The sequence below is a fragment of the Amblyomma mixtum genome, chromosome 2 (assembly GCF_055824585.1).
Source record: "Amblyomma mixtum isolate Tamu chromosome 2, ASM5582458v1, whole genome shotgun sequence".
Classification (NCBI taxonomy): domain Eukaryota; kingdom Metazoa; phylum Arthropoda; class Arachnida; order Ixodida; family Ixodidae; genus Amblyomma; species Amblyomma mixtum.
Genome location: NC_143013.1, coordinates 35,350,112 through 35,378,047, shown reverse-complemented (window position 1 = coordinate 35,378,047; position 27,936 = coordinate 35,350,112). Strand labels below are relative to the sequence as shown.

At 46.1% G+C, this 27,936-nt stretch overlaps 1 protein-coding gene across 3 annotated transcripts; it reads right to left on the bottom strand.

Annotated features, from left to right (window-relative positions):
* Nucleotides 1–27,782, bottom strand: LOC149358967 (cytochrome P450 2J4-like). 3 transcript variants are annotated; one of them, XM_089571139.1, is made up of 10 exons: nt 27,648–27,782; nt 25,432–25,636; nt 12,995–13,289; nt 12,141–12,268; nt 10,561–10,667; nt 8,996–9,297; nt 8,181–8,293; nt 7,051–7,312; nt 5,934–6,121; nt 1–3,445 (listed from the first exon to the last, which is right to left on the bottom strand). In XM_089571139.1, exons 3-10 carry the CDS (start codon nt 13,210–13,212, stop codon nt 3,255–3,257), a joined length of 1,509 nt encoding a protein of 502 aa, XP_089427265.1. In that variant the 5' UTR covers nt 13,213–13,289; nt 25,432–25,636; nt 27,648–27,782; the 3' UTR covers nt 1–3,254. The 3 variants fall into 3 exon arrangements, with proteins under 3 accessions (XP_089427265.1, XP_089427264.1, XP_089427266.1); XM_089571138.1 differs by lacking the exons at nt 25,432–25,636; nt 27,648–27,782 and adding an exon at nt 16,348–16,472; XM_089571140.1 differs by lacking the exons at nt 25,432–25,636; nt 27,648–27,782 and adding an exon at nt 15,677–15,698.
* Between the last annotated feature and the right edge of the window lie 154 nt (nt 27,783–27,936).

Here is a 27,936-nt window from a genome sequence, read left to right as displayed (position 1 = left end):
TGCGGATCATTAACAAATATTTTATTAACAATTTTTTTTTTGCACAGTAGTTTCACTTCAGTAGCTGCTGGTCTGGGCTGAAAGTGACATTACATCATACCAATACCTTATGCGCGATGATGGTGGCAATGATTTATGAATTACCTGCCTACGACCGACACTGACGTCCCATTGTATATCGTGTTCATACCTCTGAGCGACGATGAACGATTGTCGAGCTGGCATTGTGGAAACTTATTCGTTTCTCAGACATTGTGTTCGTGGTTGGCAGCAACTATGGTATGGCGATAGTTCATAGCAATGAGCACATATGTCAGAAACTTGACCGTGCATCTTTAAGTTCGCCATTGTTCTCTGCCACGCTGATGTCAATGTCACTCAATTCGCGACTTTGGCGATGAACTGAATCCAAGTTATAAAAAAGCTGTTCCTTAATAATTAATATTTGAAAAATTTTCCTTCGCAAGGCATCACTGGTGATCACATATGTGTAATAGTAAAAAAGGAGCTGCATTAAAATTTTCACTTCTATACATCATGGTTTCATTGGCGTGGGGAAGTAAAAGAAGGGAAACGAACAAGTGACGACAGATTAATGACAGATTAACCTAAATCTCTAGGCAGAAGGTTGTTCAAAGTCTTCGCAGCAAGCTTGCCTACTGCACTGTTTTGTTCTTCTTCAACACGATTACGTGAAGACAAATTATTTCAAGTAAGCCGCCATCGTCCTTCGTTCTGATCATGCGGGCAAGCTCCTTACCTGTGTGTAAAACATTACAAACTCCAAATTACTTAAATTTCATAAAGTTTTTAAATGTTATTTAATGTGAAACATAATACCTATAACGAAACTATGTTTTTGTAACCATGTTTTGTGACATTATTTGTTTATATTTTATTACAAACCTGCTGTTATCTGCGCTAGCCTGTAGAAGAAAACCGAAGTGGACTAATGCCGTAACTTTAGCGGCGTTCACTCAAGCATCAATCCTGTTCGAATTCTTTGTTTTTCAACGGACCACGATATCAGTTATTTCTTCCGGCAAGTTTGCTACAGAGGAATGGCGGAAGGAGACAATATCAGCTAATCTGGAATGACTTCGGTGTATTAACATTACAAGCCTTGATATAAAATAAATAAATTGGCCTGAGAAATATCTACGCAGAGCTTAAACGTATTACAAGATAATGGTTTATACAAAACAACGCTTTCTAAGCAATTGTACCATGAACACACGGAATTTGAAGGAAGATAAACGCGTACATGCCAGATTATGCGCAGGCTCTATAAAGCAGGAAAACCTTAGTAATGTTCACAATAAGGGCACACATAATATCACACACATGATATAAGAGTTGTACAAGAAAACGGGTCATCATGAAAGGGATGTACCCGACATAAGTTCAAGTTGAAAGTTTATTTTTACAACCAGAAGTTGCGAGGAAAGCCACGGAAAATATGCATAAACAGCTTGAAGGATCCAAACTTCATCTTTACAGAGCAGCATTGACGGTAACAAAAGGACGACGGTAGAGAGCATAGTGAGAAGGAGGAAAAGAGTGATAAAATAAGTGACTATGCTGGACTTTGATAAACATAATTAATGCACGTGCGTAGTGTTATGCACGTAATAAAAAAGGGACACCTAGGAGGACTACGGGTTGGCAAAGTGGCAGTAGCAGCAAAGTGGCAATAGCAGCAAGAAACTAGAATGGGAATATTTGGCGAAGTTCTTTGAAAGGCATTTCATGCAGGACGAGACTGTCCCGACAGTACAGTTCGTCCAATAGCGTGGGTAATATACTATACTGCTTCATTTGTTGGCCATAATTGGTACGGTATTTCTTGGCATATTGCCACCTAGCATTACCAGGTGGCGCATAGCTGCTGACGACGACCAAGTAGGGCTCGCGCCTTGTGGAATCTGTCGCCTTTGCTGCCCCAGCTTGCGTGGCCTTTTCTGTCTTCGCACTTGTTCTTAAAGCCCCCTTCGTCAACAAGTACGTTACAGTCTGGTGGAGTGTGCCGGGTACCCGTGAGCCCATGCAAGAGACCCCTCCAGGCAGCCGTCGCGCCAGCCCTGGACCGCTTGACACCCCGGTACATCGCACCTAGCAATATCAAGGCTCTGCTCTGCAGACATCTTACACTGTTTTGTTTTGTTCTAACCCAGCGGTTCTGATCAGGCTGTCATTGTTTTTCATTATTGCAAGTTCATAGTTATAGCACAAGCTATAGTTATACTTCAATTTTATTTGTAGAATGTTGTGTGCCTAGAAAATACTTGCTGTGTTGGCAAAGTATGAACTTTACATGCAATGCGTATGACCCGTTTCCATAAACCGATAAGTTTGTGTTTCCGTTTTTTTTGTCATGATATTTTATTCTTTTAATTACAAACTTTCATCATAGTAGTTCTTAATCTGTGTTTCTAAATCTAAGCAGCGCAATTAGCCATTTTTCAGAACCTACTAAATTTGCATAAGAGATGTTCCATCGGCTGTCGGCAGCATCCAATAACACCACAACCAATAAGCGTGCCGTAGTTTGAAACGGGGACCTATTAGGTATTTTGAAACGGTAACAGGTGAAGAAACGAAATAAGACCGTTTAAAAAAAAACCTGGATAGGACACTTAAGCTTCGACTTAAGGGTACGACGCTATACCGTTGATGAGTTAATGCCCATGTATGCGGAATTGGTTACACTCTAATTTGCATTCATAGGTCGCCGGGAATCCTCATACCACTACTGGATCTGTGGCGCAACGGTTAAGCGATACGCTACTGGCACGCAGATGGATTTTTGAAACACATGCCACCGGTGGGGATTTGAGAACGAGATTACTATTCCGCAGCAACTCCCCGGAACCAATCGTTAATTTAACTGCCACCTGGCACGGTGGTCAGTTTTTTTTCGACATAGGGGTACTAACGCTCTTGCGTTAAAAAAAAAAAAATAAAGAAGGTGACAGCCTCCGTCTGTCATGTTTCGTGTATACAGGCAAAAAAAGTCCTATTTTTTGAATCCCCAACCAGTCCATTTCGCTAGGTAAACATGAAATTTCGCAAGTGGTAAAAGGAAAAACAACTTTCCCGACTCAACTCTACGCACAGCACACGCTGCAGACTAGTATCTAACAGTTAAAAAAGATCACCAACAGTCGCACGTTAAAGCAGAGTGTCATGTGTTGCTTGAGCGGTGCATGTTGAGCTGAGCTTGGGCTTTCCAACCAACAGTCCCAAAAGTCTAATTATGCGCGCACTTCTCGCGGCCGGAAGAGTAGTTCCTGGGGCTTGGGACGAAGTGAGATGCCGAGCACCTCGTCCAGTACCAGGGCCGGGCCGTCGGGTGGCGCCTCGACGGTGAAGCGTTGCAGGATGCTGGTGAAGTAGATGAACGTCTCCATGTTGGCGATCACTTCTCCGGGGCACGATCGCTTACCTGCAAAGCACAGGCAATACATCAGGCAAAGGCGCTCGTATTTGGCTTAATGATATGTGGGAATATTTTAGCGCATAATGAGGCTTATTCCTGTTCCACATAAGCGTCCTTGGAATCGTTGGCTACGAATCTGCCTGTCTCGTGGAATATACCTGTACTAAGAGGCAACAGCGGTACCTGTTTGTATATTCGGCGCTCTGAAAACGACATTTTCTCAGATAGCATCACCAATCATTCGCTTCTTTTCATTATCAAATAGCCATCTCATCGACTGATGCAACAGTGGACGTGAAGGCACCGACTATAGGATTAGATCTCATCCAATCTTTTGTTTTTAAAAGTTAACAGCGCACTCGGCCAGATTTCATTAGCCCGAAGAATGAAGGCCATAAGTCAAAATAGTTGTGTTAGTGGTTATAAAAAATTTAAGCTCTGAATTCGCGGCTATGACCATAGCCACGCTTTCTCTACCTTAAGTGCTTCTTGGAGTAGCATATAAGACTTGTTCCCTTTCTGAAGCTGCGTACTTACCAGTTAGATCTTTAGCTTATACGCGACCGTGTAACGCCCGCGTTCTGCAGAAAAGCCGGTGTCGGCATTATTGCTTTTGTTATCGAAATATTCGGATTGGTCGAGAAGGTGGTAGTTACAACAGGCTCCCATAGATGGCGCCAGACGCACAAGCGACACATCGGATCTTCAGCGGTCAGAGCAACCGCGAGCAACGCGCCAAGCGCACGGGACGTCGGCCGCCTTCATACAAACAGGTGCAGACGACTACTGTCGTCTGCTACTTCACAAACCCATTGCTGTAGTCATAGTAACCGCACCTATGTAGCCTATAGCGCAATAAAATCTAAGTCAGCCCTATCAAAACTAATTCCTCAGTTCATTAAGCCATCCTGCAAATAACACGCACGATACAGTGGCTACGTCACACGTGGAACGGCGGATTTGAAAAGTGATTAAAACATTAGAAAAACTGGGGATTAGAAGCTTGCATGCATTGACTCACACGTCATTAGTACATGCAAGTGCATAAAGCAAATTAATTGAGCTGAAAAGAAAATGGGGGTAGCCGGGAACTGAACCCATTAACCTTGGGTCGCATGTCAGACACGCTACCGATACAGACACACAACCGATAGGCCACGTGGTCTTTTACATAATGATTGTGATTGTGAAATAGGAAACAGTGTCCGTGTCTGCGTGGACAAGAGGAACCACCTTCGCGTCATACGCTTAGAGGCGGAACTTAAGTGTTTCTCCAACTTCTTTTTTTGTGTTTGTGTTTGCCACTCAATAATCGCCTCCATTGTCGTCCAACGAGCAGGAAGGCGACTATAACACATGCGTTTAGACTCTGCGAATGTCTTCGCATTCATCGCCAACAATACAAAAACTGCATAGATTGAATTCGTAAATGTCATATATACCAGGCGTTTCATAGAACACTGCAAGCAATTCTCGAAAAATAGATTTTTTGTGGTAAAGATATGGCGTCTTCAGCATAGTATTACCAGTGCTGGTGGACTCCAGAAAACGGGTGAATCGTTTTAAATAGCTTGTCAACTAATTCTTATGAAGAAACTTTTTAACTATTAGAGTTAGATGCCTAGTTGCAAATAGAAACTTGTAGCCGGTCGTTAGTAATAGCCATATCAGGTTTTAGAATTTAGAAAACGCGACTACCCTTGCCGCTGTGGCTCGACAAAATTTGGCTTTTTTGATTAGTTACGTGCACTGGAAAGGCTACTTTTCCTGATGCTTCTCGAAAGCGTATGTATTTTGGCACAATGTAGCAAAATTTTGTGGAGACACAGCGCCGAGGATAATTGCGTTTTTGAAATTCTAAAAACTGATATGGCTATTACTTCCGACTGGCTACAAATCGCTAATTGCAACCAGTTGCTTACCTGTGATAGTTAAAAAGTTAATTACCTGAAGTTAGTTAACCAGCTTACTACTTAAGACTATTCACCAGCTTTCCGGTGTCCGCCTACACTAGTGATACGTGCTGCAAAAGCTATATTTTTATTCCAAAAAGCCCATTTTTGAAAATTACTTAAAATCTCTGAAACATCTGGTACGCGCGAACTTCGCAGTTTCATTTGACTTCAAAATGCTTTTCCGCACTCAGCCATTTTTATGACCCTCAAGAACGAATGCCATAAGGCGACAAAAGTTGTGTTCGAGGCTATAAAAATTTAAGCTCTGACCAAGATTCAAAGAGGGACTCAGTTTCAGATATGAATACCACGCTTCTCAATACACACGAGAAAGCATAAACATCTTAACCTACGTAACGCCGAGGATGATAACAATGCACTATTATAAAGTCAACACCGTACTAGCTAATGCATGTCTGAGGTGTGTTTTCATTGGTTTATGAACGCTTTCTCAATAAAAAATACAAAAAAAATTGGTCTGCTGTTGCTTGCATATGTTAGCCTCCGTATGATAATTATTAGTGGATAACCATAGATACCGTAGGAGAAGGGGATGAAGCGTTCCGGCTTCTGGGGGCGTGTCCCATCGTTGGTGAGGAACCTCTCGGGACGAAACACCTCCGGGTCTCCCCAGAATTCGGGGTCGTAGAAGATGGACCAGAGCGAGGCGATGACCACGCTGCCGCGGGGTATGACGTAGCCGCCCACCTTCACGTCCGAGGCAGCGCTGCATCCAAGAAACGAAGATTATTCAGACAGAATCTCAGTGAACTCACCTGTTCACTCGAGTAGGCGAGGATAACGGCGAACATGAACTGCGTATACCTACAGTGCTTACCTCTGACATTTAACAACTCTCATCAGGGAAGAAAATTGATGCTTTACTAAAGTGGTCCGTTCCGGACGGTTGTATACTGCAGTATTCTCACATATAAATAATAAAATTTATTCTTTCCTGTCTTTTCGTTTTTGTTGCGCTAAAACTGGTAGATATATGTTAACCAACCAGCCCAATACGCCGTACTCTTGTAAAATTCGAACGGGCAGTATTGCAACAAGTTTACTGCCTTCTCAACTCTGGGTTCTTCTATGACTTTTGACGACTGTATTTCACAAGGTAAAGCGGTTTATTCTTTATAAATGTACGTACCGTTTAAATATTCATGTTGCCTTTCCGTTCTATAACCGACATTTAAGGCGGACGATAATGGAAAAAAAGAAACTGAAAACTAATAAATTTTCGAAATTGCGGCCGTACGAGTCCACCGGGTTCAAATGACAGAAGTGCCTGCACTCTTTTGAAGATCATGCTGTAAAACGTCCAAAAAAAAAAAAGGAGAAACCGTTCCATCGACCGTTACTTAGCGTTACGCATCGTAAATGACTTGCGTCCCTCGACCCCCTCGTTTGCAGAAAATTGTATTTAATAGTATGAAACAGCACGAGATAAACTTGACCATGACACACACTGTGTGGCTTAACAGAGCATACGAGATGACAGGAACTAAATGCCTTTTTTTCACCAGCAGTCGAGCACAGTTCTTTGCCTGCCTGCTGAGCCTCCTCTAGCATAAGCGATGTAGTGACTGCGGCGCGAGCCCGATCTAGAGAGCAGTTAGAAACCAAAGCACACTGAGGAATCAGAGGGGTACTCACTATCGCATCAGGCTGAGCGGGTTGACCGGCTTGCAGCGCATCGTCTCCCACATGAAGGCCTGCGTGTACGGCATCCGGTTGCGGTCGCTCCAAGACACGTGCGAGCTCTCGCCGCTCGCGAGCACCGCGTCGATCTCGGCGTGGATGCGGCGCTGCAGGTCGGGCTTCACGGCGCACATGAGCAGCAGCCACTCGATGGCGGCGCGCACCGTCTCGCTACCGGCGCCGAAGAAGGACGCCACGTTGCCCTTGAGGAGGTTACCTGCACACCGTAAAATGCACTGACATCGCACTATAGCACTTGTATAAAATACTGCGCACTAAATTAACGGGAACACACGAATCTTGTTACTTTATGTTTTCAATTAGGACACCCTTAATATAGTGCACGGAGCCTAGAGTAGGTTCCCATTCAGTATTTTTTTTTTCTGTCATAAGTTCGCAAAATAAAGGGTTAAACTTAGAACCACAGGAAGTGTGCAATAATTTGCATGGTTTGGTTAGTTTACCGGGGTTTAACGTACCGAAGCAACTCCAGCTATGAGGGACGCCGTAGTGAAGGGCTCCGGAAATTTCGACCACCTGGGGTTCTTTAACGTGCACTGACATCGCACAGCGCACGGGCCTCTAGAATTTCGCCTTCATCGAAATTCGGCCGCCGCGGCCGGTATCGAACCCGCGCCTTTCGGGCCAGCAGCCGAGCGCCGTAACCACTGAGCCACCGCGGCGGGGCAATAATTTGCATGAAACTGGTACGTATTGTCGTGGCAAAATTCCTGTGTCTGACTTATGACCTAATTACTCACCTAGGCTCTATCAATCTCTCTCTGCACCACACATTTGTACCTAGTGTTGTGTTCGTGGTAAAGGACTTATTCTGAAATGCCTTTAGTACGGCTCTTCAGGTGCTCTTCCATGTACACTCCTGTTCTAGGGCATCTTCTTTCCCGTTTCAATTTCACTTTATTCGCTAAGGTAGCACTACGTGCCAGTGTTCTGCCCTAGAAGGACGACAAAGAAAGTAATCGTAATATCTGCGTTCATGACCTAGGTCTGTTCTTACCGAGAGAGGAATGACACTGGCCTTGTTTATGAAGGTTTCTATGAGTTATCTTATGGTATATACTCACGCGTAAATGTCCTATTTCCGTCATCTTGCTGCTTCATTTCGCTAAGAAAGCCGTCTATGTAATCCCGCACCAAGCCGTCTTGATACGTGTCCTGGTGGAAATCGATCTTGGAACTGAAAGATAAAAAAAAAAAACGACCGGTAAGACAAAAGCTAGCTGGATTTGCATATTGCAAGCTCAGAGGAAGAGAGACAGCGGCTGTACGTGCAAAATAATTTTTCTTTATAGCTTTTTCTTCCCTCCTCAGTGTTGCAAGCAGGCCTGATGCGCATAAACCCTTACTAAAGAGCAGCTATCGGAATTTTGTCTAAAATCTGACGTTAGCATTCTACATGTGCTGACTTGAGCTGGTTTTATAAATGCTGTGCTTTCGTTCTTGGCGCATGCTTCTCCCGCCTACCTGATAAGGCTAGGAAGGGAGGGGGGGGGGGGGGGGGGGGCTGGGAGTGCTCTCTACTAGGGTGGGTGTACTTTTAAGTACACGGTATATGCCGTAAGAAACTATAGTCGAAGCTCGTTATAACAAAATTGTTTATAACGAAATTATTGATATAACGAAGGAATGACATTCCCTTTGGAAGCTTGGTCAACGCGGGCTACAACGAAGCTTCGGCTATAACGAAGTAATCGCCGAGCCCCTTCCTCTTCGTTATAACGAGGTTCAACTGCATACTGTAGAGAGCACAACACTGTTGGAGTGCTGGAGTAAATTACAAGGAAATCAGCCATTTGTTTAGCAAAAAGAAACAGAATATCATATTGGAAACATTGTAGAGCTTTAAAAGATGGATCGTAGGTACATGTGCACCACTCACTCGGCGAAATCTTCCCTGCGGACCAGGGCGTCCCTCAGCTGCTCGCAGGCACCCATGCGAAAAAAGACGAACAATTTCCGAAGCCAGGGGAAGAAGTTGATGGCCGACACCTGGGCGGCCAGTGCCGGGATGACTTCGATCAACTTGTCCAGGTAGATGCGCTCGGGGTCGTCGTACTCGAAGCGCCGGCCGAACACCAGCGCCGAGATGATGTTGGACGTGCTGGGCGTCAGCACCGTCACGGGTACGATACGGCCGCTCTTCACGGACTCCAGCTCGCGGAGAAGGTACGAGAGCTCTTCCTGCAGTCGCGGTTGCATCACAAGCTTTCAGGCTGCCACCTTGCAATGTCATGTGATGGTGGTTATCGTATAACCGCAGATATTTTGTAGGAAGGATTGCTGAGTTGTTGACTGTTTTGGTTTATAAAAAAACTATGACACGTGTCAAACAGTAAGTTTTTAAATTTGAAACCCAACGTTTCGAAGCCGGCTCGGCTTCTTTTTCAGGGATGACTCTGGGCTGTGGTTAGCGTCTTTAAAGACGATAACCACAGCCCTCACCTTTTTAACGGCTACCAGAAGACTTCAACCTGTGGCTCACGGACAACACTGAGAGCCGGAGCCTCTCAGGTGTCTGAATGAAGATAGCCTCCACGGCTTTCTTTTAGTATATTGACCACCCCACATTATGCCACATGCCAAGTTTTTGAAAAAAACAAAAATAACTTGTATACATCGCTGTCCCCTTAGGGCGAGCTGGTGACGGTTCAGTAAACTGCGCGTTATTCATGCAATCCACGAAAGCGTTGAAAAACCGAGCCTATGTGATGCTGAAAGAGCTTAGTTTTCTGCCCTCTTGCTGTGGCCGCACGCACAACGGAGGCCCAAGTTGCTAAGGATGTTGCGGTTAGCTTGTGGTTGAAGCTTTTTAGAGACAACGGTGCAGTTAGAGGCCTTTAGCACCAACTACGCCTTCTTATGCGCATGCCTCCGTCAATGACGAGTCGGCACCTACCTGAAACTCAAGTTGACTAGTCGGCAGCTATCTGAAATTCAATTGTATCATACTGTGACTTCGAGCAGGATTACACTTTAAAATAATTTTGTTAAATACTTAGAAATCTTGGCTTATATAGCAGATTAAGTTTTTGAGGACAGCAGCTATGACTGCACATCCTGCTGTATTAAGGTATTTCGCAGTACCATCCAAGCTTTCGCTTCTTCCCCGGAGCGCCTCAGCCCTACGTCGGAATGGAAGTACGAACAGCGAAGCAAAAGGCGCGCGAAAAAACCCACAAAACTATTCGCGTCCTAAGCGCGTGCATTCTGGTTTTCAGCATTATCACTTGCATTCCACTCATCAGCTGTCTCCACTGTGCTATTTACGGAATGTAGGAAGTCACAGAATAGAGTTTCAGGGAACTGTACTATTTACGGAACACAGAAACTCTCAGAATAGTATTTGAGGGAATTGCCCAATCTTCACTGCATTAGTTGCATCAAGTGATGTTCAGAATACGTTTATGGCGATGGTTGAGACAATGCTGTCTCGGTCTGCCTCACGTGTATGTGCTTCTCCATGGCCGTTGTGGCGATGCCCAGGTTCTTGAAAAGCTTCAGCGAAAACCGCCGCTGCTCTTTCCACAACGGCCCGTTGAGCACAATTAGACCTGCAAGAGAAATTAGTTCACAGAGAGCTTTGATTGGCTTTGATCACCGAATCCGACGAAGGCGGACATTGTAGCGCGTTAGGTAGCACATTCTGTGAAAGATGTCGTTCCAGAAATTATGAACATTAGGCACAAAGGAAGATTACTGCTACCTTTCGTGTTCGTCCAACACAGCATAAACTTCAATATCAATACAAGAGTGCTGCGAAGCACATATGGATGACGTCCGGCATGCTGTCCAAGCAAACAAGAGTCTTGCTAATTATTACTCCGAATTTCAGATCTTGTTTCTGCAAATGGACAGATATGATAGTCATATTATGTTTTAAGAATTTGTTCTCTGAGGCAGTTAACATATGACTTCACTGCATGCAGCAGGATCTGCAGCGTGTTACTTGGAAAGTGAGAGAGGTGACGGAATAAAAGTTCGCGCACATTTCGCTGATTTTATATGGCACTCTTGTAAGCGGCTATTGCTTTGCTGTTGTTCGTCCGTTGATGAACTATTACTTAGTGACTAAGTAAATAGATGCTATAATCAACACGTTTAGCGCTTGTACTTGTCACATTTTCTAGCGCATAAAAAATATACTGCCGTACTAATTTGTTCTGTCATATTTTAATTAGACACTGCATTATGTATGGTCACATCGTAAGTCACTGCACCTACATCAACAAGATGGCCGATTCTGCAAAGTCAGAGCAGTGAAGGCTTGTACATATTTTTGGGTTCGTTATTTTTGATCGTGCCACAACTGCAGAAATATACACTGGTAGTGGTAAGCTTGAAAACTATATAGTAGTGCTTTGTTGGAAAGAGACAGAGCCAGGCGTCTTCATTTCGACGGTAAAACGTGAGGTCGGTTGATGACTCAGATTATGTCAAGCTACATTCCACGGCACGAGACAGGAAAGAATAGCAAGGGTTAAAAATGTCCGAGAGAGAGCAGAAAAAAAGGAGAGGTAGCGCAGAGAGAGAGAGAGACAGTTTCCGAAAGGGCCGGAAACCGGGAAAAGAAGAGTGCTGGTGAAAATTATTGACCGAAGGCTTTCTTTAGGGCTTTCAGAGTGGAAACCTGTGACGTGGAAAGCAACAACGATCCTTATCAGCAGTCTTGTGCGCAGGGGAACTGGCCGCTATCCTAAGATAACCTCCTCAGACAAAGAGTGATTGTCGACGCTCACAAAAGAGGCTGCCGCTGTCTGCTGTCCTCGCGCACATCGAGGGCAGAGGAGCACAGCACGTGTTCTGTCAGGGATGCAGTCTAGACTGGCCGCATGGTAAACAAGGTGCGTACATTCGCGGCGACGGTACACCGAGCCTTTAGTGGCCCTTGCGAAGTGTTCGTGTGAAAGCTGTTGCTAATGAAGGGGCACTGTTTGTTGTGCAGCTTTCAAGCGCAGAGCTGTTGAAGCCCGTTGGTGTTTTTCCACACACAGCTCAAATGACTCAGCCCGTACTTTTCCGCTTACCTTGTGAATGCTCGTTGACCTTGAAGGGGAACTCTACGGGCCGGTTGAGTAGCGAGTCCTGTGACAAGGCCTGCTTCACTGAGCAGAAGTCGCACAGGAACACCACGTAGCGGAAACCGAGGTGAACACTGCGCACATGCACCCCTCTGTTATATGCACTGACGCAAACAAGGAACGGAAGCAAGCATGTCTAGTACAGATGTAGGGAGACATCAATCAGCGTTCAAGAATGGCGTTCTGAGTGAGCGCTTCGCAGCAAATTCTTGTTTCATAGTTAGAGCAAAGCACCTTATCGCTGTCTCGAGAGAATTTACAGTTGCATCTTTGCTTTCGTGGCAAGCTCTTAACAAATGCAGCAAAACCTGGATAAGCTTGCCAATTCAAGTAAATCCCCGGCGACAACACATCTGTACCAGAAAAAGGCGCGCGAGAATGTTTCCGCCCTCCGCATCCATCGAAATGTGGCCGCTAAAATCAGGATTGAATCTGTGAGCTCGTTTTCGCAAACTGCCGTCATTGCAACTAAGCTGCCATAGCGGGAATAGCTTTTTCTGTCCATACTCTTACGTCTATCAGGTAGGATAAAGGCACCTGTGTCTGTTTCTTGCGCTCTTCAAAAACAAATGCGTTCAAGAAATAAATGCAACTTTGGACGGCACGGCTCAACCAAGGCAACACTCAGAAAAAGAGAAGACACGAAAACCTTGTGAAGGTGCTTCCTACTGTACTCAAACGAAGCATTCGCAGGAGCGCCAAACAGATGCAGGCTGTTGACCAATGTTCGGTAACTCGAGCTGTGCTTACAGTGCCCCCGTCGTTAAAAGCGTCAAAGCGTACAAGACAGAGCTACGTACCCGAACACGTTGCCGTACTTCTCCCTGAGAGCCTCCACGCCTCGATGGCCGTCCTTGGGCATGAAGGGCAGGTAGCCGAGGAGTGGCAGGCCGAAGGGACCAGGCGGAAGGTCCCTCCGCAGGCTCCTCTTGAGCATGTCCCATACGTACTGCAGCAGGAGCACCCCGACTCCCGCCACCAAGCCCGTGACAATGCACTTCCAGAAGACACCCAACATGATGATGGCACTACTGTCTAGTCCAGGATGTGGTCTATCTCAGTGTTTCGCGGCGAGACCCCTGACCCTGTCAAGTGCTGAAAATGGAGGGAGAGACAAGAAAGAAAGGGTGTTTAATGTAAAATTAGATCAATAAGAGAGGAAGTACTCATAAGCATCCACCCAAGCGCAGCAATGCACCTACAAATGAAAGCTGTAGAGTTTTCCTTTGTAGCTGTATGGCTGCACTTGTTGGGTGGGTGCTAATGAGTTTATGGTTTATAGGGTTTAACGTGCCAAACCAATTCAGGCTATGAGGGAAGCTGTAGTGAAGGGTTCCGGAAATTTCGACCACCGGGGGTTCTTTAACGTGCGCTGACGTCGAACAGTGCACGGGCCTCCAGAACTTCGCTTCCATCAAAACTCGACCGCCGTGGCCGGGATAATTAGTAATTGCTCTCTTATAACAAATTTGCATCACTTCGGGGGATTCCCGTAATACAAATAGGACTAAGTCGAGCGTTAACAAACAGGGACTGCTCTAAACCCCTTAAAAAAATATTCGTCGTATGCATGGTAGTTTGTATTGTTGACTACAGCAGGCCTACGAAATATAGTGGCTCTGAGCTTGACTTTGAGACGGGGGCTGAGTGTAGGTGGTTTGAAAGTCGAGGTAGCGCCATAGTGCATTAGGACCACCATGACAGCCAGCATGGTAATTGTAGTGGCGGCAGCCCGGGGTTTTTTCTAGATGCAGAGTATATAATGGTCACTGATAAGTGTCCGGGCCCTCCGCCGGTATATAATATCCTGGTGCGACGAGAAAGGGTAACAGGCAAGCAAGGTGCGCCCTGCGTGCGCATCACTACCATGCTAGAATTGTGTCTGGCCTCTTTCCAGCACCCACATTCATGCAGCAGGGACAGCTGTGGATCGAGGAAGTCTGACAGCTATGCGAGCGCAGCAGAGCGCGTCGACTGTGAACATTGTGCGTGTTCCGTGAGCTTTTTTGTTGAGCTCAGCCACCGTTAAAATCGCGTACTCCGAAGCCAGCCAAGCTCGCCTGCCGCAAAGAGAATGGCGCTTGCGCCGGAAGTGTAGTGGTGAACATTCATTTTAATGGTGCTCTCTTTGGCTGGGCTGGAGATCGAATGAACCTTCAAAGGTGGTTAATCACTACGTCTACATTTTTTACTCAACCGGCCATGACCTGAAGAAGTATTTTGAATCTGCCGGTTTTTCTTTAATCGCGCTTGGAAACGACATGCGAAATGGTTTCAGTATGCAGCCAGTTCAGGACTAGTCGTTAATAGAAGCTGCTTATCCATCGCTAGGTTTGCTGGAAAGTTAAGTAATTACAAACACGATGTTCGCAAGGGTAGAATAATATACGGTCATTTTAGACTTTTGTGCTCCTCTCCGCGTGCTGTCACAGATTATTGGAAGCCCTATTACGCTGTGTTTGCTAATAAGCTTAATAGAATTACTTTCAAATGCGAAGAGCGTATGAAGCAATATTGGACAGCCGTGCGGGCATTAATGTCGTGACAGTTATTTTTACGATTTACTTACTTAAATAGTTTGCACGATTAAACTTCTTGTCTGGTTCGGAGAGTGTATTGGTAACGGAAACTATCAAAACGGGCACGTGGCATGAGGAATCTGCTGTAAATTCAGCTCCAAGCTCGATCTAGCAATGCACCCTAGGGTCGGTCTTAAGGCCGTCGTACTGTCCCATTGCCTTTGGAAGCCAATGAGCGGAACGCAAACGATAGCTGCTCTTTAAGATTAGGTGGGGTAATGGCCATCGCGACGCATTGACAGTCACCCCCGTATTACGATTCAGCGCCACCTCGCTGTATGAACGCTCGAACAAACAAGGAAAAGCTTTAAGCCAAGAAGCTTGTAGCGATGAATGCGCTATCAACCCATGCATTCTAATTACATTTCGTTCGTCAAGCTGGCAAGGAAAGAACAAAGCCATGTTATCAGCTGCGACCTGTTATCAATTTATCACATGGAACCGCAACGAATGAAAATCAGTTACATGCCGCCCATCGACATCTATAAGGAAGGAAAAACCGTGCGGCGCGCTTTAGGCTTCGAGTGTCTGGCATATATTACCTGGCATGTATTTTAAACCATGTTCTTTCTGTGAAGTGAAAACTGAAAGGAAAAAAAAAAATCCTCCGGATCATTACACAACGGCAGCTTCAGTTTTTCAATACCAAGTGCCATAAACGTTAAACTGAAAAGTTAAATAAAGAAACAATAACGATGAGTGTCACATTAATGTATAGGTGATGTAAAGCTTCATACAAGACAATCGAGTCTGTGTCGCAACTGCTTAAAAAATTATTTAAAGCTACGGTGTGATAGAGTCACTCACAGTTGCTATGAAGCATCCAAAGACCATGGTGTCTCTGTGCTCTGGCAACAACCGATTTCAGTGATAAAACAGCTTGATGAATAACGAAAGGCTTACCCGTCAGAAATGTAGAAGAACGCTGAGCTGGCTTTTTGAATTGAATTGAATTGAATCCAAACTTTATTTCAAAAATGTGCACATTCTTTAGAATGAGCCACAGGCCAAAAGCTAAAGAAAATAGCTTGAAAATGCCTGTGGCTCATCTAAGAGCCATTACAACATAATAAATAAGATAAACACATTCATACAACGGTGGCAGGTCGCATACGAGCACACTATAGAAAGAATTAATATTTACAACCTTAGCGAACTCTCTGTGCATCACATCGAGTGCAGTACAGAGGAGAGCAAAGACTAGAACGATTATGGGAACCTTCTCTAAAACGTACCATAATTTCTGGTATATAGCCTGCGGCCTGTAAATATAAGGTTGAAAACTTTCCGCTTTGCGGACTGTATAGATTGACGCTGTTATTTAGCGGCGCGTAACAAAAGAGGACGAATCACGGAGCCACGATGACACGCAAGCGCTTGTGTGTTAGTGAGTGCCTCCGTGCCCCCTCCTCGTTCACTTCCCGCTACTGAAAAATGATGTAACACCAACTAGCCGAACCGCTTATCTCATTCAAATATATAGGCGCGGACTATACAAGAATATTTTTTTTTTCAACATCAGCCAATATAGCATGAAATGCTCAATGCAATTCTATCACGAAGCTTTACGATACCTGCGCTGTGCTTGCGTTGTTGCCGCTTGTCAGTCTGGCGGCACGCGTACTTGCTAGCACTAGCTGCTATCTGGATGTAGGAGAACACGAGCGTACGCAGAATTTGCGAGTGGGCTGTGGAATCCTTGAAAGCGATCTACTTCCATGCTATCACCAATGGCATCGATAAAGCTGGCTTGAGGACGTCAGTGCACGATAAAAAGAGCACACTGCGGAGGTACCGAAGACGTAGCCGATGAATTACAACGGCCCAAGAAAACAAGGATGAGAACGCATAATAGGCAGGACTGACGCCATTGTGTGTTCTCGTCCTTGTTTTCTTGAGCCGTTGTACTCCATTAGCCATGTCTCTTCACCAACTAGCTCAAACCAAAGTCTTACCGAGGACAGTCACGAGCCTTCTTTAGGCGTGGAAGCTACATGCTTCTTGTTTTTCCTGCGACAAAGCGGATCCAACTAGTCAGTGCGTACACATGGATTCGTATGCATGGATTGCACACCTGGCTTCTGCGTGCTGTGTACCGGAAATCGCAATACTAGCTGGCTCTATTGAAACATTACGGATGTTGTCGATAGTAACGCAGCGCGCAGGTGTTTTTTAACTGCCTGTTGACGAAAACTATTCGCAGCTCAAATGACTGCCCTTGAACCTGTCTAAGGCAACCTGCAGTGTCCAGGCGGCGCTACAGTTGTTTCACTGCGCGCCTGAAAACTGCTGGCGTCAGCGTCTTGGGTCACGATAACCGCGAGAACACATTGCGAACAATTAGAGGCACTCGCTTGGCTGATAACATTCCTTGCTTAGGTGTTCTCTACGAAGCCCAGTTAGCTGACGCACGCTAAGTGTGGCTTCGGCAGGGCGCAGAAACTCACACGTATAACCACAGGCAGGTGGCGTTGAAAAGTGCGCCTAAAATAACTGACAGGATGGTTCGCACTGAGAAACTCGAGATTCAACGACAGCTGTTGGAGTATTTTCATTGCGATGCCTACAGAGGTAGAGAAGTTGAGAGCGACACATATGCGTGTAAAGTTATAGAGCTTATGCTTTTAGTTTTCCACATACATGTGTTTTTCTTTTCAGCCGCCGCGGTGGCTCAGTGGTTATGGCGCTCGGCTACTGGTCCGAAAGACGCGGGTTCGATCCCGGCAGCGGTGGTCGAATTTCGATGGAGGTGAAATTCCAGAGCCCCGTGTACTGTACGATGTCAGTGCACGTTAAAGAAACCCAGGTGGTCGAAATTACCGGAGCCCTTCACTACGGCGTCGCTCATAGCCTGAGTCCCTTTGGGACGTTATACCCCATACACCTAAACCTAAACGATCTCCCTCCTTTTTCCACGGTCACCACGGTCCAGGTTCTTCCCATGGCACTCAGCCAATAACATGTGTCAGCGCTAGCCCTGCCGTGTTCTTCGCTGTCCCTGCATTTTTTTCCGCGGACGTCCCTCAAAATGAATGCACAAATGGCCAAACTTTCGGTTTTTTTGAACCACCTTTCAGTAACGCGTTCCTTCACTCCCGCCATGCTCTGCTCCTTCGACTGTAGCCACGCACCAAATGGTTCCTGTGGTAGCCGTCCTCTGGTTAGGCATTTCCCAGTTCTCCCCATACCCCCCTCCTCCGCCCTTCCCGTGACTACCACCCTGCGGTTACACCAAATACTACTACTAAGACGCTAAACCAAGCGAGCGGGCTACTTCGCTGCAAATATACATGCTCCTCTGGTAGGCTGTGGCGCGGCGCTGTGATCGACACGGCAAACTTCTTCAGGGGTTGCCTATTGCGATGTGCGCTTGCCATTAGACACGGGCCCAGTCTTCTAAAAGCGCACAGGACAGCTTTATGATGTGGTCATTCTGAAGGAAGGTGAAGGATGCGATGGCCTTGGCCGCTATCCATGGCCCACTTGTTGCCAAGCGCAAAAGGGCGTTGGGCCTAGACCCCCGCGTTCAGAAGATGGCGCAAGAGAGCACAGAAAGCGTCCGCGTGAGGCCGCCGCCGTTGCCGCCTTGTGTTAGCCAGCGAAGAAACCCCGTTGTACGACGAGGGGCAGCACAAAACTGTACACTGCTTAGCAGAAAACCACACTTACCCAAGCTTACCCGCGTAGCGCTATGAAGTACATAACGTTGATTAATGCGCTAAGGCGCTAAGCTTAGCTCCACCGATTTTCTGTCTAAACGTAACAACGATTGTTTTTCTTTCCATGGAAGCCGCGCTTTCCTGCGGCATCAAGTATAACTTTTTGAGCAACCAATGTTGGCTGCTTTAGCAAGGTTTGTAAGGTTCAGCCGTAGGACGACGATAAACCTCGTATAAAAGTACCCCACTCGCGTTAGGAACTCCCCCTCCTCCCCACCTTCCGCTTGCTATAAGTTGAAGTGAGCCCGGCTTGGGTGTCATCACGCCGGAACCCGCACGCGCTGGCATCTGCTATTTCAGCAGCACGTGATAAGCAGGAACGCGTGTGACACGGAGGCTTAGCCAATGGTTGTACCTACCTCTTCTTATGAATAAACTTTTGTGGTTAAACTGCGACATCTTGTTTTTAAAGGCTCACACAGAAAGCGAAACACTGCCGGTAGGCAACTCTGTAATGTTTGAGGCGGAGCTGTGGTTACTCTTATAGTCATTCAAGGTTCGCGCCAATATTCGAGTGGCACCAATGGAGCCCTTGGTTGAAAGTTTTGGCGAAAGCTTAAAATTTTAGCTTCGTTTGTAGTACAACATGGGCTCGAGTACTATTATCCTGTTGCCATTGATGCTGATTGCACAACACAGAAGCAGGGTTTACTTCCTGTTCGCTGCGTCTTCAAACCATCTTACTTAAAAAAGATGCACTAACTCACTGGTACAAGCCATGCTTTTGTCCTCAAGCAACTTGCAAGGTTTCATTAACAGTATTTGTGGGACAGAATCTTCCGGAAAACTGCTCATGCAGTGGAAGCGCACCATACGACAAGTGCAATTCCTAACTGTAATTGTCTTTCAGCCGTAAAATGACTTATTTCCCAGTGATCAACTCCACAACTTTTTTAAAAAAAGAAAACATTGTTACATGCTTTCCTTGAGTTCCTTGATTGTTGGCTTTTTTCATGCATATCTATCTACGGTTTGGTTTGGTTGGTTTGGTTTACGGTGTTTAACGTCCCAAAGCGACTAAAGCTATGAGAGACGCCGTAGTGGAGGGCTCCGGAAATTTCGGCCATCTGGGGTTCTTTAACGTGCACTGACATCGCACAGTACACGGGCCTCCAGAATTTCTCTTCCAAAGAAATTCAACCGCCGCGGCCGGGATCAAACCCGCGTCTTTCGGGTCAGCAGCCGAGCACCATAACCACTTAGCCACCGCGGCGGATGCATATCTATCTACACTGTAATCATCTACACTGTGGGCATTGTATGCCCAAGCGGGTAGCCGTGATCGTATAGTGGTTAGAGTATCTTGTAGGTTTTTTTGTACTAACGTGTGATACGCATCTATTCTGTTCCCGTAATTTTTTCCATGAATTTTCGATGTTATCTGACGCGTTATTTTTGTTGCCTTCGCAATAACGACGCTGGTTTTAAGACAGCGGTCGTGTGTATATGGTTTCACTTTCTTTCGTCCTTGTCTGTTTGCGCTTGTCTACCTATACTGCGGTGAACCCTGGCCATGCTATCCGTTCTCATTCTTCATTTTATTTTAACCTCTTGCGATCTACTAGAAAAGTAGGCCTGACCTCGCGTGATAGCCTGTTGCTAAAAGGGGCACTGCAGCGGCGTTCTTTACCACGTCTATTCCAGGCGCACATATTTAGCGAGAGAAATTGTTATGTATACGTAGCTGGAGCGCGGATACGCTGCAGCTGCGTTTGCGGGAAATAGCTGGCCGACGACCCCTTCTGTGCGTCAGCCACACGCTTTGTCGGCACTGACTCAGCGTGACGGCCTAAGGGTGGCATGCAGGTGTAGCACAGGGCTGCACAAGACATGTGCATCATGACTTCGGAGAATTAAATTCAGCGCAGCTTGCATAAGACAGAGTCTTGTACTTCGTTAGGACTGTTGCTTGGGAGAGTTGGTATGCCATGTTCAAGAAGATCAGCGCGAAAAGACAAGGACTAAAGGACGCTTGTCTTTGTGTATCTTCCTTTAGTCCTTGTCTTTTCGCGCTGTTCTTCTTGAAGAGTCCTGTAATCTAGATCATTGCGAGAGGTGTTTTTGCACCAGACTACTTCATACAGCTGCTTCTGCTGCTGCTGCTGATGATGATGATGGCGTTGATGATAACAAGGATCGATCACTGATCGTTGTGCTATGGTTGTGATTTCATAAAGGCGTTCGTGCTCGACTGAGAAGTTATTTTTGTAACGACAGCTGTGTACGGCACATTCGGCGAAATCGCGGCGACGTCCGCTTACCCACCTCCTCTCCCGCCTTCACACCGAGGGGTTGGTGAACCTGCCTGCACCTGTCCGTAAAAGCAATCCACTATAGACCTTAACCTTGGCGCTAATGTGAGCGTAGCCGCACAAACGCAGCATACATCTCACACCCTGCCTACGCTCACTAAACACTCCGAATGGCAGCGATATTACGCACCATTCCAACTGTCGCTTAACTTACCCTTACCACTATGGCAGTGTGGCTATTCTGTGCAAGATAGCACAGAAGGTCCCATATTTTTCTTTACTGTCGAAATCAAATTTGTATCCAATATAATTTTTTTTTTTAGTTGGAATGAAGCTTTTTTTTTTTTTTGCAAGACACAAAAGCCACATGTTTCCACATAAGTCAGCAGTCGCCCGCTAGTACAGCAATCATTCCCGAGATAAACCATGCTCTTCTGCGTTCTATAGCGAATCTTTTAATACAAAAGCGTTGTATAGATCATCGGTAACGATACCGGGCAGCGTTTACCAAAAGCAGTGGTCCGAAAAACCCCCGTGAGGTCAGCATGGTCTCGCATGACGTCAGCAGTAGACCATAGGGTAGTGACATCTAAAGTAAAGAAATGTAAAATTTCTTCCTAAGGTGCGGGGAATTGAAGCAAGGACCTTGAGATTGCTAGGCGAGCACGAAAACTATTGGCCCATAAGACCACGTTGCTGCTGGTGAATAAAGGTAGTGTACGCATTTCTTTACGACTGTATGCTAGTGAGTAGATGTGTCATTAAAAAGGAAGGCTTCTTTAATGAACCTTGCAACAGAGCTCACGATGTGACAGTACTTTCGCATCAAAGCACGTAACCATACTTAAGTGCCCTTCACAATTTTTGACTACTACACACCTGTCCTTTGACACATCTCTCCTATATTCATTAACCTCTCTCCCTCTCCCTTTCTCTCTCTCCGTAAATTTTTTCTCTCTCTAAGGTAGCCAAGTTTAGTTACAGTTTTTGCCACGCACTCCTGCTCTGAAATATTTTTAATGATTTGCGTCTACGAGTAATTTAAGTCATGTAGTTCAAGTTTCTATTACGCCTAAACAAGTCCCCGCATATTGCGCAGAACGACGCAGTTTCATGGTCTTTACAAGCGCACATCGGCTTTCGCTTCGAGGGAGGCCGCTGGCTGACCTCCGCTCGTTGTGCGAGTGAGCAGTGTGTCCTCCGAGGGGCTATCTACAGGGACTCGCTTCCTGGATAACGTTCAAGGAAGCCAGCGCCGCGACCATTGTGTGCATTGCTGAACGGAGACCAATCATCGCGCTTGCAGTGAAAAGCGTGCCAAACGCCGGCATAGTAACAGATCGCAGCTCAGAGTTGCTGCAAAGGCAAATACGGCCTGCTCCAGTTACGGCCGTTTTGCGCAAAAGAAGGCGTGATAGCATCGCTGATACGGGCTCGTGCGGCCTATCAGTCGAGTGCTTTGATGTCGCTTAAAGCCGATCCGTTCTTCCCAGGTTATTAAAACACTTCTATCTAGTATCACCATTACGGTCCCGGTTAACTACACGGCCAGACAAGGGACTTTTCATTGACTGAGCGACAAGGGACACAAATACCTTCTCCGTGGTATAAACACTGGTGCAGAACAGTTGCCACTCATAAGCGTTCGGCATGGGGTGTCGCGCTTCGTGAGATATATCAATAAATAAAGTGGTAGAAGGACTCTTTGAAGAGCCAGTTGGTTAATGTTTTAAGGTAACATGGCGCGAAAAGGACACGAACGGAAGAAAGAACAAGTGGTGGTTCTCTTGGAACTCGCCGCCGCGGTTTCTCAGAGGTTGTGATACTCAGCCGTCGACCCGGAAGACGTGGCTTCAATCCCGGCAGCAGTAGTCCCGTTTTCGACGGAGGCGAAATGCTACAGGCCCGTTTACTGCGCAATCTGTATGCATGTTCAGGAACACTAGGTGTTAGAAATTATCGTAAGCCCGCCACTGCGGCGTCCTTCGTAACGTGAGTTGCTATGGTACAGCCTTTGTCAAAAGTTTGGAGCCCAGGGGGTTTGCTTCCGAGCCTCACTGTGTGGTTTGTAATGCACATCCAGCGCTCCAAATTTCCTCTGGGTAAGAAGATTTCTGGTTCTGCCTCCTTCAATGGGTAGGACTTCCCGGAATGCTTCAGGAGTCCCACTGCAAAGTTAAGAAGTAAACCCCCTGGGCACTAAACTTTTGACAAAGACGAACTTCATAAACCAACTCGCCGAGCTATTTTAGGACGCATTTCTTTTTTATTTAGCGTGAAATACTGGGATGGAAGGCCTGGCTTGAACGAATCTGCACTGGCGCCTGAGAACACAGCGCACTTTAGGCGCTATGTTTTATACTTAATTTATTTTTTAGATATTTCTTCTGTGTTTGTGAGCGGCGGGTATTAGATGTCCACGAACGAGAGCAGCGTGGCCAGTTGTGCCTATAAAGTGTCAGCTGCAAAAGCAGCTGCACCACACTCCTATGCGCCCGCCGGAAACAGCGGGCGTGTCCTCTGGCAGATCGAAATGCGTGGAGGCGCGCGGGGAAGTTGATCGTGAATGAGTGTCATATAGGCCCAACTCGACACTTAATGCTGAGCCCTGAATTCACGCATTTAGGGACTCGCAGGAAGCACACCCCCTTCCGTGCGAGTCACCCACCTAGGCACGGTCACTTGCTATCATAGGTCCTTTTCTTTCCGCGAAGGGTTCAACAGCCCCAGACCACAAAAAGTCATGACAAGCAGACGAAAGCCATGATAGTCTGTACTGCAGCTGTCATTCAAAAGTGGGTTAATTTAGGATTGCTGATCAGCTGCGGCGGTTCAGTGGCTGAAGTGTTTGGCTGGTAATCCTGACTTCGATCCCGGCGGTCGCGCACGCATTTAGACAGAGGGGAAATGCCAAAGCGTTTGTATACTAAAAATTTCATTACGCATTAATGAAGACCCTGCAGGCGGTCGTAATTAATCCGGAGCCCTTGATTAAACGCCGCATCTCACGGGTGAGGAGATAAATCACTTGCGAGAGGCCTTTGCAAAGCTGTGTACTTGACTTCCGCTGTGAAAGTGATGCTGAATATTGATTTTACTGTTTTGCGTTCTCACCTAGACAGGAATGGCTCAGCCAGAAGCGGGTTACCCATTAAGAAAGAGGCGAAATTTTCGTCTTACGATGCCGTTGAGGTATATTACCATTCCCTTCCCCGCCTAGGATTTGGGCTTTTTTCCAGAGAACTAGTTCGATTTATTGTTTGTTGCTGCAGGTTTTGAAGCTCGCAGGTGCGGATGCCTGGCCGTAAGTACGTGGATTTGTGCAATTAACGATTTTCAGATTCCTTACTCTCGTCCTGTCGAGGGACCCTCGCGCGGAGCAGCAACAAGTTCTTCATTATTTATTGACATGGATCTAAACAGCATGCTTGCACCCAGATATCCTTCCGAGGAGTTCTCGCTTTGTAGGCAGAAAAAAAAAGGAAGAAGGAAGAAACATGACTTTGCTAACGCTAAAAGAGTGGTATTTGCAGACACTCGGAGAACCGCATAGGTGTAGGCACATACTCGATTAAGTACGACTGCGCGATTATTTTAGCAACATAGTCGACACACACAAGTGTTTGAAACTACCTATCGAGCTTAATCTATGTGCATTAGATATGGAGTCTTCCTCGTCGTATGATCAGGGCTCACTTGAAGAGTAAAAAGTTATCTTTTTATTTTTCCGTATATTTGTGGGCCGGGCAGGAGCTGCTGCAGTCTCCACAGGGGCCCTGCACTAGGGTCCCCACCAAATCAGGAGAAGAGGCTTCGCTCGACTCAATAAACGTTTTTCATTCATTCATTGCGCAGGTTATTTTGCATAACCTAAATTCAGTTCGCCATCGTTTTAATCCACACTTAGTTTGCATTTGACTTAAGTGAATATTTTGTTAATGCCCCTTGGTGACACACTCCAACACGTTACTCAGGGTTGTCCTGTTAACGGATTCATTCTGAGCGCTGCACTAATGCTCTCCACTCAACTCGCGATGACTGCTCACTGAATGTGAGTGTCTATTACATAAGAATACTTACTTGCTAGATAGTTTTTGTGGTAATAAAAAAGCTACTACCCACCACGATTTCTCAATGGTTATGGCGTTCCGCAGCGGAGCCCTTGGTCGCGGGATCAATTTTCTATAGAGGTGAAATGCAAAACCGCCCATGCACTATGCGATGTGAGTGCACATTAAATAACTACATGTGGTCAAAATTGTTCCTGATCCATCCACTACGGCTCCTCTGATCATAATGGGTCGCACCGTGCCATACCGTGCCGTACCATATCGTACCATACCACACCATACCGTACCATACAGCAGCATATCATACCATACCGTATACCACACCATACCATACATCATACCATACCATACCATATATTATACCATACCATACCGTACCATACCATACCATATATCATAGCATACCTTATCATATACCATACCATACCATACCATACCATACCATACCATACCATACCATACCATACCATACCATACAATACCGTGCTATACCAAACTAACTGGCAAGCAAAGAAGCAAAGCAACTTGAATGCGCGATGGTTAATGACTTCTCATAATATTTTTTTCTCTAGAAATGTGCGCGTGCCCTTTACATCCCAGCGCCACGGCCTGCTCACCCGTTCTGCCTGGTCGCGGTCTGCTCGAGGAATTAGTGTCGCGAAGGCTGGCTCCCGCCTCGTCGGTCCTGACTCCCGCGGAGCGCAGTCGATGAGTGGAGTGCGAGCCGAGCCCACTGAGCTGCGGCGGGGACCGGTGCCAACGGGAAGTCCTTGGAAGTCCAGGAAGCCGAGAGCGACCCCTGCGATAGCGGTGCGCGCATCCCTGCGTGCGGATAAGAATTACTGACGCGGACGTCAGGCTGCCAGTCATTGGTCGACCACGAGAGTGCGAGGTCAGGCAGGTGTAAACAGGGGGCACTAAGAGAAACGAAGAATAAGCACGGCCGATTTAGGGCAGATTTAAATTAAAAAAGATTTCTGTCAATGCAAATTCCATAGTGAGAAAATAGAGAGTGTACAAAGATCTACCGTAGTAAATCAGTGGTTGGGACCGCTTGTTGCGTATAAACGTTGAATAGTTAAATTATATGAAAGACTGAAAGATAAAACTTAAAGCCTTTAAAAATTTTGGTTTTTTGTTTTACGAGGTTTAACGTCCCAAAGTAACTCAAGCTATGAGGGACGCCGCAGTGGAGGGCACCGGATAATTTCGACCACCTGGGTTTCTTTAACGTCGCACAGTACACGAACCTCTGGCTTTCGCCTCCATCGAAATACGCGGCCAGGACTCAAAAATACGCCATTCATATAAGTATGAGGCTAACTTATAGAGACAGAGACTGATTGTGATAATGAATTAATTAATTTGAAAAGAATATTCGAAAACTTGAGACGGAAAAAGGGAAAATGTCATTACTAGGGGTTTTGCGTGTTAAACAAAGGTCAGTAGTGTATGCTTGCTAACCCATCTTTTCTGCCTCATTGGCTTTCTTCCTTCTTTATTTCCCACTTTCCGTGCTCTCTTTTTTTCTAAGGTGCAATAAAACGACAAGCAAAACATTCACAAATATGGAGTGAAATACTTCGCAAATTAAATGCCTACTTCACATACAGCGTCCGTATGTTACGTTGCTGCTACAAAATAACCCAGTTTCGACTCTGCTTTTGTATACTGCAAGTAATAATTTACCGTAAAAAAAAAGCATATGGTGCATCTCCTATCGTGTTGTCACAAAAGCGCTAATGATGCAGTTATGAAGCTAATGTAAATTGAACAGTGAATTTTCCAGCTCTAGCAAAAAGAGTGGAGCTCTAAATAAATACCTACCTTTGCTATTCAAAGACTTGAGCTGAAGGAGCTACACGATAATTTCTATCGGCGTAGAGACCAGCAGCTCGGAAGAGAAACGTGCAATTCAAAATTGTAAGGCTGGCAGCCAATGCATTTATGCCTGACTCTAAACAACCACAGATTTCTTGGGGGGGGGGGGGGGGGGGGGGGGTGAGTTTTGTCATTACTGTGGCGAATTAATACCTAGCCATGTTTTTTTTTTTTTCAATTAAACAGCGACACTGCAATCCGACGAAGGAATAAAAATGAAAAGCTTATTTTCCTTCGCTTTGAATTTAAAAGTGATAATAAACATCCAGCTTTCTTCACTGGTCAGATTTTCAACCCTAAGGGATGCGTAAACACTTTAAATTTCCCAATATACAAAAATCAGTAGAAACACGAAAAGCTTCGCTGCATGCGCTGGTCGGAAAGCTTGTGCGAACATAAGAGTAAATGAATCCTGTGTTCATGAGTAATCAGGAAAGGGGCGCGCTTCGTCTCTCGAATCGTTGCTTTGCGTATGCCTTCGCCTTTTAGTAACCAGTCCGGTGAAGTTTTCTGCAAGATAAACAACCTTGCCGAAGCAGCAGAGGTAATTGGCCCAATATTCTAAACGTATTGGCATAGACCGTTCCTGCAAAGGACCAGGGTGAAGCCATCCATTTCCAAGACTGGGCAGATTACTTGCACTACTTGTGAACTAGCCCTTGTTCTCGTGCTGTTAGAAAAATGGTTGGTTTTTGTTTTGCTCTCTCAGTGACGGGTTATCAATTGCAGATAGAAAAAAAACAGCCCTTGGGTGACGAGCTTGCGAACTTTTTCACCGGCCATTCTTTCTTCCTGTTTTCCCTTCTTCTTCCTCCGCTGAGAACACACATCCAAACAGCGAGCACGTCACGGGCTCTGTATTTGCATCCCAGTAAACGGGCCTCGCTGATAATGCTGACCGGCTTCTAGCGCGTAAGTGCGTCTCTTGGCATCGACGTCCCCACTGCCTCACCTGTCGGGCTCCGGTCCAGGGACGCGGGGGCGGTGGCTTCGCTGGAAAACGACGCACCAAGGACGGAGCACGCTTTCCCACACTGCGGAGTCAAGTCCCGCGATCGTCCTTTTACGGCCGCTGCATTGTTTCTCTCCGGGACGAGCGCTCTGCACGAGGCTCGCTCTCGCCGGGCCGCCGGCCAATTTTCTCCGTAGAAAGTGCTCTTATCTGTCCGAGGTTATGCACACAGACAGGGTCTTTGACTCGCCACCGGGTGACTTTTATCTTTCGCGGGAAGCGCCACAGC